Here is a 13927-nt window from a genome sequence, read left to right on the forward strand (position 1 = left end):
TCATTATTGCACAATTCAGGAGTCAATATAGTGTTTAGTAACTCCTAAATAATGTTGATTACTCACTAGTCAGATCACCAGTTAATGAGCAGCTCATTTCTGCACAAGTCCGTGTTAACACAGCCCATCTCCACTCTTACCCGGCGACAGAGAAACAGGCTGGATAGTCCGGTACACTGTTGTTTCCACAACAACAAAAACACAGCAGTCTCTGAACTCGCGTTGGGAGTTTCGTTGAAGTTGGATGTAGTCCAGTTTTTGTCTAATGAGCGGACACTTGCAAGCAGGATTGATGGAACAGGTGGCCGGCTAGCGTTAGCTTTCCACCTAGCTAGGTTATACTCCAGCCCCCATTCGCGTTTCACCACTGAGGATGTCCCCCCGTGATCGCCCGCTCCGGCCGCTGCCCGCTACGGCCGCTGCAGCTGCTCGCTCCGGCCGCCACAGCTGCTGCTGCTCGCTCCGGCCACCGCTGCTGCCCGCTGGTCAAACTAACCTGTACGGCGGACCACAGCAACCTCTTATTTCCGAACATTCATCTCTCCCCAGCCCCCCGAGGGCCGGTGGTCTAGTATCACGTTAACTGAACTATATGCTTAGCTCCGTAGGTGATAGCTCAAGCTTGACGTGCTTCGGCGATATTTTAATTCGGCTTTACACAATGTGCATATGGCTTTCGACTTGTCTACGAGCCGTCCGGGAGTTTTGGAAAATAAAAAGCGCCATTCAGGATTTCATTGCTGCTGTCTTTCTCCATCATGCCTGCAGCTTGCAGCAGCAGGATGTGTTAGGAGGATAGACAGTATGCAAAGGGTCAAAATAGTAGCCTGTTAGGCACGACGCAAAGCCGAGTGAAGTGTAAAATAAATTAATAAATGCCAGCATGCGTTTAAAAAAAATTAATCGCGTCGGCCCTTAATCGCAATTCTGTTTTATTTAAAACCTAAATGTATATGATTCATATGATAGGTTTATAATTCCCATTACTATCCAAAAAGTTACTTGGCCTTCAACACAAAAACATCATCTCTCAGGGTTCACACTTGGAGAAAACACAGTAGTAAACATGTAGCTTACTGTATGGTGCAGAACCAGCAAGGAACATGAGTGTAGTGCTTGAGTAATGTGTGAGCAACTACTAAGCAATGGTGTACTGGGAGCTCTTTTAATTAGCGCTCTTGAAGTTATCCAGTGACCCACATCTAATAATGAAGGCAACATGAATGCTCTATTTACATATATTTAGTCAGTAATGTGTGACCGCTGGGAGAGCCCAGTGGCTGAGTACTGTATGTGCTGCCAGTGAAAAGGGAGGACATGTCAAACAGAGCTGCCTGGGAGCTGCTTTTCAAGGCCCTCTCAATTCAAACCATGTGGAATGGTATGTTAGTGACCAGCAGGTCTGTCAAACTGGGTTGTTATAAGAATACGCTATGCAACTTTTCAATAAGCCTTGGTCTAGTACTGCCATGTGTCCAAGAATTTTCTTTTTCCATTATAACTCTACCATGTATAACCTATACTTTGTGGCTTAGACTAGGCTTGTAAATGTGTGTTGGTACATTAAATAAGAAAAACAGACTAACTCATAGGTGTCCTCTGGAGTTTTCTGCAAAGCATGTGTGCTGGATCTCAAGGATACTATGGATTTTTTTTCCATTTGCCATTTTCAGAACATCCAAGTTTCCTTTTTTTCCAACCTGCTGCTCCAGATGGAACCATCTGAGAAAATGTCAATGAAACTGTTTGGAAAAGGGCAGGCATATTTTTTTTAAATAATACCTGGCAGGTGATTGGACAAACCATCTGTCTATCATGTCTGCCATTGTTTTTTTGAACGAATGTGATATGTGATTCCGCCATTTTTGCACGATCTCGTGATATTGCGAGACTCCAGCTGCCGTGTAAGGTAAGTCTTCTTCCTCACTGCCTTTGTTGGCGCCTTGCTCAATTTGTTGGTGCGTTACTGACACGTTTTAGTACTAATTGTCCAATTCCCTACAATGCAGTTTTTATGGTTAAATGGACACATAAAAACAATGTCCTACCTTTAGTCAAATTGACTGTATGTATGAATAATATTCCCTGAGGCAATAAAAAAATATGCAATTTCAAGCAACATACTGAAATATTTAAACAACTTAATTCATTCACTCAAGAGGCATAGGGTGAATATTATGTTCCTTGCGCATTAAAGAGCTGTATTTCCATTGCTATGTGAATAACTCAATACACAGGACAGAGGGGGGGATATAATAAGCACAGAGGTGACTTTGACTCTGGTACAGCTGTCCTTGTTTCTGTCTGTCTGCTCAAGTGTCACCTTTACACAGCCTTAGCTAGTTAGCTTCTTACAATAAAGTGACCAGATTTCTGAGACAAAATCTGGGGACATTTTCAGCTCAGAAGCGTAAATACCTCCAAAACAGGTAATGTTTTTATCTTTGTAAAACTTAAAACGGGGACACTGCCCCAGGGGGGTCACTAGACCTAGAGCTGCACTGGGGCACAAGCCCCCCTAGGGAGGGTCCATGGGCATCCTCCCCTGTAAGAAAATGTTGTCTATTTTAACGTTTAAATGCATCAATCTGGTGCACTTTGAAAAGAAATTCAGAGGTTAAACTTGATTATTCTTATCTATGGATGGAAATATTTGTGCTATAGCCTTACGTATTTTGCACTTCAGAATTATAACCATGCACACACAGGTGGAATAGTTTTTTCTTAATATTTTTGCATTAATGTCACTATATATATATATATATATATTAGGGCTGTCAAAATAACGCGTTCATTTCGATTAATTAATCTGAGAAAAAATAACGTTAAAAAAATTAACGCAGATTAATCCATTCCATATTGACGTTTGCATACAGACGAAAATCTGGTGCCACTGATATGTCTGCGCTTCTCTCTGCTGCTCTGAAACAGACGTTACAGGAAACACAAACCCCGCTGCATGTGACGCTAGTTAACACAATACTCAACAGCAGCTAACGTTAAACGGTGTAAAGTTTGACTGTGTTTCACTGGAGAGGATTCAACACCGGGATGTAACAATCTGCAGCTGCCGTCGGAGAAACAACACAGCCGGTGTGTTCAATGAAACTGGTAAACTACAGCCTCGTTGTGCATTTGAAGTTATTGTAAATGTCCTTTTCCTATCTGGTTGTTGTTTTTGTCGTTCAACAGCAATTTACTAGTGAAATAAGTTATTGTTATTGTTATACATTATTATTAAATCATTTAATTTTGACCATATGGCCTTAGCAATAAACAAGCCGTTCTCTAATGTCACCAACTGTTGTTTAGTACCCTTTTTTTTCTTTTCTTTTTTTACTTTCTTAAAAAGTATCGGTTCAGGCACCGTTAATTATGTATGCGATTCATTTCGATTAATTAATCACAGAGTATGTAATTAATTACTCGATTGACAGCCCTAATATATATATATATATATAAGTAAGTAGGATTGTCTGGAATCTGGCAATATAATAACCATTATGGTGGGATACACTGGCTAAGCAATTAACAAAAATGTCTGTGCTGACATAAATAGTTTACATGAGAATACATTATAATTTTGGCTCTTTGGCTGAGTCTCTATCTGTCAGAGGAAGAGCAGGAGTGCGGTTGTGAAGAAGTTGGTAATTTCATGGTGTAGATTAACACTTTTCCATGCACTATATCCGTGTCACACTCTCATTAGGGGCTGAGCCCCCCTAAAGGTCTAATCCTAGAATCGCCCCTGCTGCTACTTCACAAGTACTCCACTACACCTCAGAGGGAAATGTTGTAATGTACTGTACTGTAATGTTTACTGCACTACATTTATCTGACAGCTTTTGCTTTATTGTGTCACGCTGGGCTTGTTTCTGCAACAGCTCATTGAGTATCGGATACAATTAAAACTATTGAGGAAATATTTTCCTTTGACATTGGTCCAGTATTAAACGAGATTGCTGCAGTCGGCAATGGCGAAACAAGCTACAATGTAAGTTAATAGGATGTCAATTGTCCAGCTTGTATTTACGTTCATAAAAGTGCTCGTTTTGCCACTGACAGGCTCAGATTAATATTCTAAGTGTCTGACAACATTATGGTAAGGATTTCTAACGAGGTTGATCTTTCTGTTAAAGAGTAAGATCCTTTTTTAAAACATAAAAGTCCGTGAAATTGCGTTTGCTAAACCCACCAGACTCCATGTAAATAAACAGTAATTTTAGCATTCTAGAACTCTCTGAACTCTGAGGCTTGCTCTGGCTGTCTTGAGCCTGTGTGTGTAGGGTGCATGACTATTTCATTCCAATTTCGGGTCTGTCAGTCACAGTGAAAACCAGGGACAGCTCCAGCCAGGGACAGGTCACCGAAACCGGGGAGTGTCCCCGGAAACCGGGGACGTATGGTCACCCTATCTTACAATCATTTAGGGTGATGAGCTACTAGGCTTGAAGCTTTAATATGATTTTAGCCACTGTCATCCATCTTTCAGTGGTGGCCTTGGTATGAAGGAACAAGAATATGGTGAAGGGTGGGGCTTGTGCTATCAAGCTTTATCAGGCCCTATATTCCCTAACCTTCCACCTTCGCGGGACTCTGCCTCAGTTAAGAAGGGTTAATAAAACATTTTTTCGCATGGAGCTCCCTTTTCAGAGGGCGTGTCAAATCGTTCTTGCGGACAATTCTTTGTCTTTGAAAGAACTGGGTCACTGACTAAAACTCTCTTCCAGGGCCTTGTTGCTAAGGCCTGACTCCTTGGAGTCCAGGATTTAGGGAGACAGGGGCTAGTGCACACAAACTAAAGCCAGCTTCTGACAGGAGGAGCTGCACTTGCGTGACTGCAGCTCCCTCTAAACAGCACATCATGCTCAGATTACTGAACACATTTCAGAAAGGAGGTGGGGAGCTGAGCGATGAAGCCAGCAAGAATTGTACATACTGCACATCTCTGCATGTGGATGTAGATTAGTGTTTAACAGTGTGTCTTTCTGTGTGTGGTGTGTGTGTCCCTTTGCATGTGTGTGCATGTGTAGACATGTTAGTGTGTGTGAAGGGGTTGCTCGTGGCTTTAGCACCTGCAAATCAATCCAGAATTTGAGCTCCACTGTTTGTTAGACATTATTTGCCTCCCCTGTATAGGCAACAAAGGGATCCTTCCCCATTGCAAATGAATGAGCCCAGGTCCCTAGTTATCATTGGTAATTGTTAAACTCAGGCTGGCTTTGAATGGGGAGGTGCGCTCTCCTTTGGACAGCTCATTAAGATAACACACAAACGTGGCTCCCCATCATCCTGGGTTTATTAAAGTGGGGCTCATTTCAGCTCTTTTGTCCCATGCAGGAACCTCTGCCTTTGTCAGAGCAATTGGAGCCAGATGGCAAAACAAAGCTTCCTGTCTGGAGTGCTTACAAGGTGATCTCAGAAGGCAGAGCCATTAGCTTGACTTCACCAGCTCACCGCCTACAACGTCCACCTGGATCAACCAGGTGTATGGACGATGACAAGAGGCAACAAGAGTGAGGGAGGCTGCAAGTTGCTGTCTTGTCGCTGGAGTACAGGCATACTACAGTCTCCAAGCTCTATTCTCCTTTGCCCTGCACCTTTAGCTAAAGCTGAACTATTAAGTATCACTAGTTGTGGGATAGCTGACCCTGCTCCTGGCTGCACAGATCTCTTTGAAACATTCATGAGCGAGGCATTAGCGAGTGAAAGTCATTGTTCCGCTTCACTCAGAGACTCTCCTTCACCTCTCAGCTTATTAAAATCACATGGTATTAACTTTGCTGTTCACATAAAGGCTAAATAATTAAATCATACTAAAGAAGGAGTCAAATGAATAACTCTAATGACATTAATGCTTGAGGGAGAACTGCTCAGGACTGTGAGGGGTAGTCACTGAGGTTGGGCAGGCAGAAGAAGCTTGCTCTGCTTGCTAATGGAGAAATTAATTCTAGACTCATAAGGTCATAGTAAGCAAAATAGCACATCACTCTTATCAAAGAAAAAGAAGCACACACACCTCTTTTGTCCTGGTTCACTATCATTATGAAAAGCAAAAGATTAGCAGGCTACTGAGCAAAAAGTTATAGAATTAATTTGACATTTTGGTAAATATGCTCATTTTCTTTCTTGCCAAGAGTTAGATGATGTCTGTACAGTAAATATAAACCTGGCAACCAGTTAACACACCATAGCACAAAGTCTGGAAACAAGGGGAACCAGCTAGCCTGGCTCTGTCTAAAGGTAAAACAAAATCAGCATCTCTAAAGCTCACTAATGAACAAAACAAAACTGTTATATCTCAACTAGTAGAAACTAGTAAAATAACAGAAGTGTAAAAACGACACATTGCAGCGTAACGGGAGCTGGACCATTTCTTGTTTGTTTTCAACTTCCTGGAGTCATCGCCATGAGGTTGCTAGGCAACCAGCAGAAACTCCAGCTTCAGCTGAACTTTGTGTTTTTCTAATACAGTAAACTAAGTTGGTGAAAATGCTAAACATCAGCATGTTAGCCATGTCACTGTGAGCATGTTAGCGTTGGCATTTAGCCCAAAGCAATTTAGTCTCTTTGGTCTGTCCTCTGAAGCATATTACCTGCCAAATAGCATAATGTTACCATTGTCATTGTGAGCATGTCAGCATGCTGACATTAACATTTAGTTTGAAGCACCACTCTACTTTAACACATCCTCGCAGAGCCACTAGTGTGGCTGTAGACTCATCTTTATTTCCTTGTTTCAATGCTTGACTTTGAACAGTTGTGGAATGTCTCTTTACTGAGGGACAACATTTATAATATGGAACATAGCCCTCCTGTTTGTCATTTCCTTTGTTAAGTGATTCAAACTAGTTAGATTTGAAAGAATAGTGACTTGCCAAACTCTGTATAGCATTAGTTTTTGCAAGAACTGTCACAGGTGTTGTCCATTTTGCTGGATTCATCATACAAATTCAAAGCAATGTATTCCAAGTGGCAATAATATGCATAACACATTTCAGCCAGGACTCAATTTGGCTTGGTAAACAGGATAATTTGAGTGCAGGACACGGCAGGACTATTGTTGGCATTTTGTGAAACTTGGAACTTGTTACCATTAAATTTATAGACAAGATAGATTTCACTGTTATAGCTGTAGCTTTGGGGGAATGTATAATGTAAAACAGCTTGTTGGCATCACTAAATTAGTGTGCCCGTCTCCCCCTCTCTGCCTCAAACACACACACACACACACACACACACACACACACACACACACACACACACACACACACACACACACACACACACACACACACACACACACACACACACACACACACACACACACACACACACACAGAGTGGAAGAGTTATGCCACTGGGTTGCTGTGTTGAACGGATTCAATGCCTGAAGCTGGTCTCATTTCTCACGTGCACTCATGCTTCATCAGTGTTTACTTACACTTCAGTAAACAAACTTAACATTCAGTTACTTGTTCTGTTAGGTCCCTACCATCCTGCCACCTGGACTTCTTTTTAAAGAAGACTGTGGATGATTTTTGTGTTATTTGATATTTTTGTAACATCAATGCTTTGCACAGTTTGTGTAAATAACATAACGAAACAATTCTAGATCAAGCTTGCAATGAGCTTTTGCACGTAAATGATTTGCACGGTCTGGTCTGCCTGCCCATTTCATCCACCCTTCAGTGGACTAAATGCACCGTTGCCTGTTCCTGACAGTGTTTACAGCCTTGCATGATTACACTGCTTACAGTGCTGAATGCTAAACATTAAACATATTTAAAATTTGAATATTGTTTTTAGCTGAAGGATGTGGAACTTTAACAAGTGGATATTCAACTGTTTCCTGACCAGCATTTGTCACAAGCACCCGCGCAGCAGTGCTAGCTAAAACATACAGCAGGTCCCTCATGCATTCAGAGGCTGAGGCTTGACCAGGTGTGGATTTGCTGACCTGTCTTTGACTCCTCTTCTTCCAGTTCCTTGGCCTCTTCAGCTGTGGGGAGACAGAGGAGCCATTATCAGTGGGAGTCACAGTACAAAGGCAGGCATGCAATGCAGTCACTTCATCACAAGCCTATGGTGAGCTGATCCTTCACAGCTCAAAGGACAAGCTGTGGTGAGAGAGCTATGTGACAACGATGCTCCACACATTGGTACCCCTGCCACATCATCATACACACAGGCACATACACACAGAGCCATACCCACCCCTTAACCTCCTATCCAGCCCTTTCGCAGAGACAGTAATCACATTAGGCTTTAGCTGCTGGCTCTCTGAAAACCCACTGTCAACAGAGTTAGGGAGCCAACCCAGTGATGGCTGTCACACTTACACACTTAAACACACACACACACACACACACACACACACACACACACACAGTGCGTGTCACTATCTTTGTGGGGACCCGTCATTGACATAATGCATTCCCTAGCCACTTACCCTAACCTTAACCATTACAACTAAATGCCTAACATTAACCCTTACCCTCACCCTAACCATAACCTAATTCTAACCATAATCCTAAAACCAAGTCTTAACCCTCAAACAGCCCTTTAAAGTTGTGGGGTCCAGCATTTTGGCCCCACAAAGCTGTCCGGACCCCACAAGTATACTGTATTTCCAGTTTTTGGACCCCACAAATATAGTTAAACAAGAGAACACACACACAAACACACACACACACACACACACACACACACACACACACACAGCATGCAGGCTAAAAATAGCATTCAAGTGACTGATATTATTTTCTATGACACAATTTTCACAGCAATCTGGGTTGAAATCCAATATTTAATGTAGTTAAACATAATTAAACAGAATTAAATGTCAAGGCAACACAATTAATTTGTCTATATTCCTATACGTTTGCCTGATTTTCTTTGACTTTGACAGCGGACTATAAAATATGCTTTCCAGATTCAAAGCCTGTGCAGTATATGCATACGTCTACCCACACCACATTCTTCAGTTTCTCTTCCTCAGTGTTATGTTGTATTTTGAAATCACATTTTATAAAATTACACATTTCTGTAGTATTCACAGTATATATCCACATATTACACGACATTGTCATTAGTCAGTACAAGATATGGCTTTGATCATATAGCTTAAGATTTTATATATACATACATAAAGTACACATACATAAAGTAAAGTACATAAACCACTACTACACATTTGAACTGTGGTGTGACATTCATATAGATGTGTGAGCCTGTTTACGTTCACTGCTTCATTCAATACCTCCAAATTGACCAACAGTCCCACCACTGTGGCAGCAGTAAAAAATACCTTGGGGGAAAGGGATGTGATCGGAGAGCGAGGCTCATTTAAAGGCACCTTAAAGTAAGATGAGGGCATCCACAGGGTAGGGAGTGAGAACTGCTTTCCTTGTACATTGAGAGTGTTACAATTTGATGCCCCTATTGGCTGCATCCCAGATGTGTGGGGGTAAGAAGGAGGGCGGTTATGGCTTAAGCACAAAAGCTGGACAAACCACATAAAAGACTAAAGAGTCAGGGGAAAGGAAGCTACTCCGTGAAGCCAGAAGAGTGTTACTGTTCCTCATCATCCTCCCTTCTGCTTCTGTTTCCCCTACAGAAAACTGGTGCAGCACTGCTGCTGAATCTCTTCAAACACTGCTGTGACATCATGAGTGTTTCAAATGTAAGCAAAGGCCTCTTAGTAAACCTATAGTACTATAAACACACTGATAAGTGGGCCTAATTCATTCATTCTTGCACCCCAGAAACAGCAGAGCTTTAAAAACCTTTTTGCACACTAGGACATAAAGCTTAATGACAGCAGTGTTTGTGCTGCGTAGGTTTTAATTTATTTTCACTCCCTTTGACACAACTCTTGATGACAAAAATTTAAATTTTTGCTAATTTAAAAAAACAAAACATGAGGAACCGCTTTCGTCTGCCAATATTTTGATCAGGGATTTTATAAATGTCTGTTTTTAGTGTTTGCTACATAGACTGAATTAAACAGACAGAATTAAATAAATCTATGCGTCTGTTATTTAATGCGAGTCACATGCACACAAAAGGTGATCAATTAACAGCATTTGGTCTGTGGTAAACCTGAGGGGGGGTGCACATGTTTCACCCCTGTGAGACAGACACTGTGCTAAAAACCCCTATGGGAAACACTGCTTCCCTTGTGACTTTCATCTGTCACACCGGGGAGATCTGTCCCATGTCACCTACACATGGTCTCCCAGCGTAAGTCTGATTAAATCATATGCTTATCTAAATGTTAAAATAGGCTTTGGAGAAATGGAACCGCAGCCCTGGATAGGTCACAGAAAGCATATATTAAATACATAGTCATCATGTAAGGAAGGACAGAAGAAAGGGCTGAAAGAAAAAAATTATATCAGAGAAAACAGAACCATGCTGGTGTTGAGATACAACACTGCCCATGGAATTTAGCTTCCACAAGCTGCTCTGCTCTGCTACGATACACATTCGGGTGCTCCACATACATTATGACAGGTAAGAAAAATGACTTACTCACTTCTCCACTTGTACTGACCCTTCCACCCTCGCTACCCAGACACAGTGAAGATAGAGTCAACTTCAATCTAGCCATACCCGGGAACCGCCATTAAAAGATAAGACAACCACAATTTGGTTGCACTTCTCTGCTTCCTGCCCTCAGCTCTGGATATGAGTATACCAATCCTATTTTAAAGCCCTCCACATCTGTATTCATACAGTATCATTCTATCAGGAGTATAAGAGTCTGCATGATATGTGAATAAGTCAGCATTGCCATCAAAGACTTGCTGGCAGGGGACAGAATAAGACTTAACATTTCAATAAGGCGGACAGTGGATGACCACATAATCAATCCCGCCTTCGGTGTTAGGGCTGGAGGCAGGAAACGCAGCTTGTATTTTACCCTACTGAAGAAAAGCCGAGGAGCCTTTTTTGCCCGTGGGAGGAACTGCATTATATTTCTCTCTTTCCATTTCATTTGATTTCATATGTTCCATGGAGCTATTTACTCTTTCCTCTGAGTCTGTGTCACTTCCATATTTATTTTTAAACCTCTGGGCCCTGGTGCAGACACTGGCTGACCTTTATTTAAATGTCTCCTCCTCTCTGAGCAGATCTCATTACAGCAGAGCTGGTGGCACTGCACTATCTATCTCATTTCAAAACTTTTTCTCTTTGCACTTGCGGCGATCCTCAGCCATTCCGCACAGCTAATTACTGGACCCGAGTAATGATGTTCCTCTTTGCTGAAGATATGTGTCCCACCATCCGAGATCCTGCCTATACACATTAAGCAGACTTCCCTCTGGATTCTCAATGTTCCTTGAGCAGTTGACATCTCATCACTGCTTTCTGCTTTATCTCTTTCTGCTCTCGTTGTGCCTCCCACATGATCCAAGCAACATGTCGCAATTAAGCATATCATCTACTGAGCTTCTATGTGAATAGTTTAAGGAATCATTCTGTATTTTAATGAAGGCCCTGAGAAGGGTTGAAAGGGCCTGAGAGCATGATAGGTTAGCATCCATTATTCAGCAAGTCCTTGAACAGTGTACGCAGCAGGCTAACACAGTCCAAGAAAAAAAAAAAAAAATACGGCTTATTTTTTGTGCATATAGTTTGTTGTCACTGCCTTCATATTGCCCCTAATGAAGGCAAGTCAGCCCAAAACATGCTTGTATCAAACCTTGAAGATTAAACATGGATTTTTCAAGAGAGTCATCACCAATGAATTGTACCCCTAGTGAGAATATACACTGGTGCAGAATGTCCAGAGACACCTTTCCCCTTCCCCCTTCTCTCTTTTCCATTCCCTCTACCTTCTCTCCTGGCCTCCTCGCAGCTCTCCTTGATCTTCCTGCGGCAGACAGCAGCCAGGGCAATGAGCAGCACCAGCAGACACACGGCCAGGCCAACGGTTACCCACAGAGCCACCGGGGGGAACGCAATGTTCTGACCTGAAGCAAAGAGCAGAGGGGGAGGGGGGCAGAGAAGGGAGAGCCTCATTATTCACTCTTACAGAGCTAAAATAAGAGCACAACTGTCACGGCTGTATCCATCACCATTTGACACTTTTGCTGTGTGAGTTCATTGTCAAAAAATCCTGAATTATCAAGACTTCAGAACATGAAGCACAACATGATGACACTGATGGCGCTTATTGCCATCAGGCATCATCATCATCATCATCATCATCATCATCTCCGTCATCATCGTCAGACTCATATCATCGCCGTATAAGGTCTGACTTTCAGAAAACATTAGGACCGTCACAGAAAACCAAAGAGTCTGAACCTTTGCTTAATGTGAATGGAGTCAGTGCTTCTTTACTAGTGTCCAATTAAGACACTTGAGTCATTCAATTGAGTCCAGATGGCAGATAGCTAAGCAGTTGCACACGGCTGTGTTGTTGTTTCACTCGAACAGCATTGGCACAGCATTAAGAGGATGTTGGCGCTAACTATCCCACCCCCTGCCTTCTGCTACGCATTGCTCAGATGTCTGAAGTTCTGATGCGTTTGCTTTAATACTCCATAACTTCTTAATGTCTATAATGTGGAATGAAATGAAAACGGGAATGAAATGCCAATATTCAGTGAGATATTACAAATATGCACAGTACATATTTTGATACAACATTTTGGTCTTTTTGACGAGTACAATGATAGCATATCTTTCGGACAACACTATATTAAAATTATTTGGAATACAATTAGACATCAAAATGAGTGACAGTAGGTTGGCAAACTGCAAACTGATGAGGAGAAATAAAAACTGGTCAGCAGGACAAAAAATGATATCAGAGACACAGCCAGATTGCCCTGGGGTATTCAAAGTGAACAGAGGGAGAAGAAAGGAAAACAGCAGAGCCACTAAATAGCTGTGAGCCTGGCTGTTGCACAAACAGGCCTCCCTCAGAGACTGTCCGCTCTGGGCAGATAATAATAAAAAAATAAATAAAAAAAAAGACTGAAAAATGACTGGCATTGGAAAGAGGAAATGATTAAGCATCTGTAAGGACTTGGCATCAACTATGCAGACAGGCAGACAGGCTATAATACAGTCCAGCCAAGATGGAGGGCAAATAGAGGCGTCCTTTTGGAGGTGATCAATTCTCAGATGGAAATCCAGTCCATCTGATGCTGAGAAGCCTACGAAACGAAGTTAATGAAAGGCCACAGAGGGCCATAGTGCGGAGGACGAGGAGGGACATGTACTCATCATGATAGAAAATGGTCATTTTAAAAAGTCAGTTCAGCCTTTATTCTGGTGTTGTTTTTAGCCATAGCTACATCTCAACAACTATTGGATTGATTACCATGAAACTTAGTATAGACATTCATGGTTCCAAGAACATAAAGCCTATGACTTTAATGATCCCCTGACTTTTCTTCTAGCCCCAACATGAGGTTTATATTTGTTGAAATGAACAACTATTGGACAGATTCACATGCAAATTGGATAAATTGCATTCTTATTATAGTTTCTCCCTTCAGGATGAACTGTAATAACTGTGGTGATCCACTGACTTTTAATGTAGCGTCATCATCATATCAAAATCTTAATGTATCCAGTACTTTGGTTTATGATCAAATACCTGCAAAACTAATGACATCCCCATCAGCCATGTTAGCATCGGCATTGTGAGCATGGTTGCATGGTGACATTAGCATTTAGCTCAAAGCCACACTGTACTAAGTACAGGCTGTTATTGGCACACACAAAACCAGAACAAAACAAACATCCAAGGGTAAAGAAGAAGGGTGATTTACATGAAGACGGCAATGGAAATGTCTTACTGGATCGGTGATGACATTAATATTTAGCCCCAAGCACCGCTGTACAGCCACACAGAGCTAGTAGCATGGCTGCAGATTCTAAGTCTTGTCATTACTACTCCTTG

The 13927-nt window shown here is 41.9% G+C and overlaps 1 protein-coding gene across 2 annotated transcripts in view; it reads right to left on the reverse strand.

The window, feature by feature from the left end:
- Positions 1-13927, reverse strand: part of cd276 (CD276 molecule) — an 80755-nt gene that overhangs the window by 16631 nt on the left and 50197 nt on the right. For both annotated transcript variants that reach the window (XM_078252427.1, XM_078252435.1), the window contains exons 5-6: positions 11844-11981; positions 7961-8002 (exon numbers count right to left, since the gene is read on the reverse strand). In XM_078252427.1, coding sequence (XP_078108553.1) covers positions 7961-8002; positions 11844-11981 — 180 coding nt within the window. The remainder of the gene's footprint in view (positions 1-7960; positions 8003-11843; positions 11982-13927) is intronic.

Source organism: Sander vitreus, chromosome 1, assembly GCF_031162955.1.
Source record: "Sander vitreus isolate 19-12246 chromosome 1, sanVit1, whole genome shotgun sequence".
NCBI lineage: Eukaryota > Metazoa > Chordata > Actinopteri > Perciformes > Percidae > Sander > Sander vitreus.